General features: G+C 27.4%; 1 protein-coding gene across 1 annotated transcript; it reads left to right on the top strand.

Annotated features, from left to right (window-relative positions):
- Positions 1-1,864: 1,864 nt before the first annotated feature.
- Positions 1,865-2,555, top strand: LOC100167632 (myocyte-specific enhancer factor 2-like). Its single transcript, XM_029485632.1, is given in 3 exon segments — positions 1,865-1,918; positions 1,993-2,233; positions 2,362-2,555. Coding segments are annotated over 3 exon segments (405 nt in total). The 3' UTR covers positions 2,472-2,555.
- The last annotated feature ends 4,069 nt before the right edge of the window (positions 2,556-6,624 follow it).

Raw genomic sequence — 6,624 nt, forward strand, 5'->3', positions numbered from 1 at the left:
AAAAAAAATACCAATTTATGCCGTAAAATAATAAAATGTACTATTATTAATATTCTATATTTTGTAAAAAGGCGATTTTAGTATTTTACTCTAAATTTAATGAACTTGGAAAAAATAAATGCTCTAACCAATAAATAGTATTTTCGCTACGTGTATTTCTTTAACATTCAATAAATTAATAAGCTGATGAAAACACAAAATTGACCCATATCATGCCATTCTTATTCATTTTACCTGTGCAATATTTCTGCATTGTGATATTAAAAACTAATAACCTTAATAAAATTAAATTTTTTAACAAAAAAAATACTATTCATAGGTAGTGTAATGTATTAATAATTATGATTTATGATTTTATGAACCCGTATCAACCAAATCTTTTCCGACAACACATTACGTCTGACCGTTGCAATAAATTATAGTATCTACGTTTATTTTCATACTATTTAGTATTTACTATTTTTACTTAAACCGATTGAAAAAATGTCGGTTTTGATTTCGATTTTGTATACCGGTTTTTAATTTTATCGATTTTGGTTTCAATTTTTAGATATCGGTTTTAGGAAATTATGATTTCGATTTTAATGTTGGATACCGGTTTTTAATTTTTTCGATTTTGATTTTAATTTTTAGATATCGGTTTTGGGAAATTATGATTTCGATTTTAATGTTGGATACCGGTTTTTAATTTTTTCGATTTTGATTTTAATTTTTAGATATCGGTTTTGGGAAATTATGATTTTGATTTTAATGTTGGATACCGGTTTTGATTTATAATGATTTCGATAACGATTTCGATTTTGATTTCGATTTTTAATCGGTTTTAACCGGTATTTAAAACCGATTTTGAAATCGGTTTCAAGCCCTGGTATTATCTATGGGTATACAATTCAAACTTTATTATAATTAATAATAACTAATTATTTATTAACTTTATCGGACTAAATTTATGCCTAAGACCTTCTCTGTGATGGCCTCTTTAATTTAAAATAAACTGCATGACGATTGAATAAGTATCTAGTTTTGGAGTTTACTAAAAGCGACTTCATTTTATAATAAGATTAATATATTTTCATTTTTCTTGTTCGTTCACGTATGATAAACACAAATTGCGTATCCATTCTTTAATATTGTAGAGGTGTTGTAGTTATCACTAATGACGACTACCTCCCGGCTCCAACTACCTATGCCTGAGCGAGTTGGTTACTTTGATGCACGGAAGATATGATGGACTAGAAATGAGCAGCTTATCAGTGGACACAAATGTATTATGTGCAAGACACAAGGGGGGGGGGGGTCGCAATGAATAATGATGACCCAGAGTTGTTTACAAAACACGGGCATAGATACAAAATGACCCCCGCCAACCATGTCGTTTCCAGTCCATTTTATCGTAGTCCATGCTCTGATGCGACGCTACATGTGGTTTGCGCGTGTGCGTCAATTTATGTTAAGCGGTGCAGCCACCTGTGGCAGGGAAACCGATGATAGGGAGTATAGTGACGGTTATCATTATCAATGATTAAAACTCACTTTTCAACTCCGAACGCTAATTATCTTAGTACTTGACAGTTGACACCGAGTGACTACACATCTTAATTACCTAACTATATACATCGTGCCATAAACTAAGATTTTTATTATTAATTTTTATTATTTTATATATTCCACTGGTAAGCGTATTATATATTTTTATTAGGTAGGTACCCCAATACTTTTTATTTCTATTAATTACCTACTGTTTGGTATTTGCTGTTTTTTTTTTTTATTTGACGGTAAATTCCAATTAAAGTACCTATTTCCCCGCTATCCAAGCCCTGAATACTAAATTAAAATAATCAATTGTTATTATTAATCGTGTATCATGGGTCGCAAGAAAATTAATATATCCAAACTAGTGGACGAAAAAAACCGTCATGTATGTAGTATTATAATTATTTCCATTAAAACATTTATTTTTTAATGTTAATTAATAATTATCAAATTTTGTAGGTGACATTTAACAAACGCAAATTTGGCCTCATGAAGAAAGCTTACGAGTTGAGCATATTATGTGATTGTGAAATAGCAATAATTGTGTTCAATGAGTCAAACAAGTTGTACGACTACGCTAGTACAGACATGAACCAAGTATTACTTAAGTATACTCAATATAGTGGTGAACCACATGAAACAATAACAAACACTGATATGATTGCTGTAAAATCAAAATTCATTGTATTTTTTTAATTAAGTAAATTTTAATTAATTAGATTTTAAAATTTTAGAGTTTAAACAACAGAAGAGGAAATTCTAAATATGTTGATTTGAGTGTTATTGATAGGACAAGTGCAATAAAACAACACAAACAATTTAAAGTAGTGCCCACTCCTAGAATTAAACTTAAAAACAACGATATTTCTGATGAGGAATTCAGAAAGATTATGACACAAGGAGAGCGGATAATGGTTGTAAGTATCTATAATTTGTAATACCTATCTATAATATATTATAGTTTACATAAATTCAACTACTTTTTTTTTTTATGTACCTATAGTAAATAATATGTATACCTAATTTATTTATTATAGGATGATGATAATGGTAGTAATGGCCTTAAATTTGAATTAATTCCTGATATTTCTGGCATTCCTCCTCACAAACGTCCAGAAGCTTTAGGAAAAATTCAAAAGAGTAACTCTATTGAAAATGCTAAACGATTTACTTCCAGCGACTCAGATACAAGTATGAATTGTTAATATATATTTCAAATGAAAATTAACTAACACAAGTATTAATAATAATTTTTAGGCGATGACAAATTAAAAATAGACAGTAGTGCTGATGATGATTTTGATGAAATCGATGACAGCTTACATAATAGTTATATCAAAAGCTATATTTCTCCATCCACATCACGTCAACAGACTCCACCTGATAACACTACAAGTAATATTAAATATAATATTTTATAAAATAATTATTAGAAATAAATATGGAGCATAATTTTAATTTTTGAGTTCATGTTAAAAATATCTTGTAACGGATATCAGATCATCAAACTTTTCAATAAAGAAATATAATTGAAAAATTTTACTATAAGATATAGATTTTTGAAGATTAGCTATAAACTTTTTTCATGCTTTATAGGTTAGGTTAGGTTATATAAATTTTTGCATTTTCTTGTTTTTCAACACACGTACTACGTACTACACTAATTGGTGTCATTTAACATTATTCACATGGTATGCTGAATGATGCCAATACGCCAATGTACCCTGTTATTCTATGCAAAATAAACTTATCAGTGTTCAGATTTAACTATTAGGGTTTTGCCAGTGTCTCTCATAAGTATTATTCATACATCAATATGACAAAATTTTATTTTTTAAATTTTTAAGGATTTTCTTTTTTTTAATACTCAATTTTATCAGCACATTGAGTTTTATATACAAATGTGTTATAATCATTATTTTTAAAAAAAAACTTATATTTTTATTATTATATGTAGAGGGTTTTTGTTGTGATTAGATTACTGCGTAAAAGTGCTCGCATATCATATGTTTTATGCTCATTTTCAGCGATTAAAACTTTAACTGATAATGAAATTAAAGTCAGCAAAATGTATGATGACATTGATGTAGAAAAAGTCAAAGATGACAACTATCTTCCTGAGGAAATGAGAAGATCTAAAAGTCCAAAAGCTACAAAACCTCGATTAACGACAAATGTTCTAGAAGCACAGTTACCGTCAAGTAAAATTATATTCAAAATATTTAATAAAAAAAGTTATAGTTATAACTAAAATTAATTAAATTTTTTAATTAGGTTCAGATTTAATTAAAAATAAATCACCGAAAAATCAATCTGTAAATATAGGGTTCCACCCCTATATTGATGAAAGGAAAATTGTAAAAATACCACTACAAAAATCTTTGGAGACTCAAAGTAAAATAGCACACAATGGACAGTCTCCAATACAGAAATGAAGAGTTATGCAGAATTACAACAACGTTTAGAGGTCAAAAAATAATTGCCAATGTTTCCTAATAATAAAATCAACAGTGCCAGATGTCGCATAGTAGTTAAACAAATAATTCTTAGAATCGAGTGTAAATTAGAAAATTATAACATTTCAAATTGTATTACTTTTATATTCTTTTTAAGCCTAAATACAAGGCTAAATACATTAATTAGTTAAAAAGTTAATTTAATTAACTGAGTTAACCAATAATTAAATTAACTCTAAACTTTTAACTTTTTGTCGTTGGTGCATTTTAACTTAACTGAGTTAAAAAAATCATTAACCTGCCCAGTTTTGACTAAATATGACTAAATATGTAGCAGTTCAAATACTTTGTTCAAACTTTGTATCTATAAAAATGTAATAATTTTAACCTGTCGTTGGTGACGCTAATGTTTTTACATCATTAGTGGCGTGTTAGCATTTCGCTCACATTTAATTATTGTTGGAGGGGTGAAATTGGGAAAAGTGGACTGACTTATCTATAAGTAGACATTTCAACAAATCCAAATCAGTTTCAAAAACTATTATCATATTACTAGGTCGATCAGTATGATGGAAGAAATATTTGTATGTTTTGGCTATAATAACTGTCCGCCAATCCCCGGCGAGCAAATACTGTTAACTGTCGACATTTAATGGTAATAAGACGCACAGTTTATAAATAGATTAGATATTTTCCACATATTTATTTCCATTAGTAACTTGTATGAACATACTAAAAATGGTTTACCAAACAAAATAATTGAAGTCAATGGTTCCCAAAATAACAGTTATATGAGCAAAATGCTCATAGGGTCACCGATAACGGGTTAATATTAACCTTTAATTAAACATTAACAATTATTTGGTTAAATGTTGTATATGCCAAATGTTTTTTTTTTTAGATATTATATGTTATTGAATAGTTTTAAAAACATAAAGTGTAAGTACCACTTTTGAAAAAAAAATAATGATTTGTATGTATTATAATATTTTAAACTGGTTTTTATCTTTTGTTCCATAATTTTTGTAACTGTCAATTTATGTGATTTATTATTTAAAAATATTTTTATGTTATTGTTTAGATCTTTAGTTAAGTATCTGGTTAAATAAATGTAACTTACGACTATCATAATATAAGTGTATTTATTTTATATAAAATTATGTAGTATGTCCTACTAATATTAATTTACAGTACATTTTCAGTACATGAAACTTATTCCATCAAGCAACAAATTTAGTTTATTAGATAACTTACATGATATTAATTTTGATAAATCTATTTGGTATTTAATAGGTATTATGTACAATGCACCTATATAATAACTCTAAATATATATATAATATAATAACTGGCTAAATACCAACTTTTAAGTAATACAATTTTCTACCAAACTATAAATTATGAGAAACATATAAAAATATTCACCTTGGACAAAAAAAGTATATCCCTTAAACATTTAAAAGAAAAAAATTGAAAAGTTAAAACTGTTTGAAAGGTAACACAATAATCATTATTAAATCTATTTATAATCTTACATATTATACATATTTTTTATTATAGTGATGTTCAGTAAAATGTGTTTGAGTACTCGACTCTTTTATAATAATACTTCAATTAATAGAATTGATAGGTTTATAGACAGTTGAAAATGTAAATCCCATGAACTTGCAAACCAAGCCTATATTAATAGAAATAAAATAAAATGTATGCAACCATGTCAAAGTTACCCTACACTGAGCTGTCGTAAAAATAATTCACAAGTTCATCTGTTCTGGATTAATAGTTTAACACATTGTATAAGACATATAGTTTGCAGTTTTCTCCCAGTGCGTATGATAAAAGTAAAAGCCAACAGTCTTCTAAAAATAACATAAATAAACTGCTCCTTTATGGTCATATGTACAAACAACATATTTAAATACATACCTATCTTAACATTTGATTAATTCACGCTGAATAATAATAAAATAACATTCAGCTACGTATAGAGAATAAAAACCATTTACTTTAAATATATATTGGATGTTAAACGCGTTGCAGGTTGATCCTCATGACCCCAATTTGCGTCAGTATGCAGTCAATATGTTACAACTATTAAATTCCATATAGTTGAAGTGTAGATATAGTTTGTAAATACAACATTAGCAAGGTAACTGGACTAACATGTAAGCAAAAACAAGGAACTATGTATAAATTATTAAAAGTTCTTCGATCAATGGGTGATGAGTGAATAATTTAACAATAACCTACCCAAACATTTGAGAGTTTGGTACCTATATATTTTGATGGCAAGTATGTTTACAGAGTTAACTTAATTTTACTGGAATGGTCAAACCATCTAGGAGTAAATTGTAATATGCATCTAGAATATATGCAAAAAAAGAACAAAACAATAAAATATCACAACTTATTCAAATGGTTGCAAAATTGAATGGTTAGATAAAAGAATAGTAACTATTAAAAAATATACCCGCGATAAAAAAAATTGAAGGCTAATTAGATTAACTAAGGGGAAATAACTACTAGGATCCAAGAAATAAAAAAACTAGAAAGACAAAATAAAAGCACATTACTTGACCTCCCAATTAATCAGGATAGCATCATAGATGTATAGAATTAATAACTAGAGTGTTAA

Source organism: Acyrthosiphon pisum, chromosome X (genome assembly GCF_005508785.2).
Source record: "Acyrthosiphon pisum isolate AL4f chromosome X, pea_aphid_22Mar2018_4r6ur, whole genome shotgun sequence".
Taxonomy (NCBI): domain Eukaryota; kingdom Metazoa; phylum Arthropoda; class Insecta; order Hemiptera; family Aphididae; genus Acyrthosiphon; species Acyrthosiphon pisum.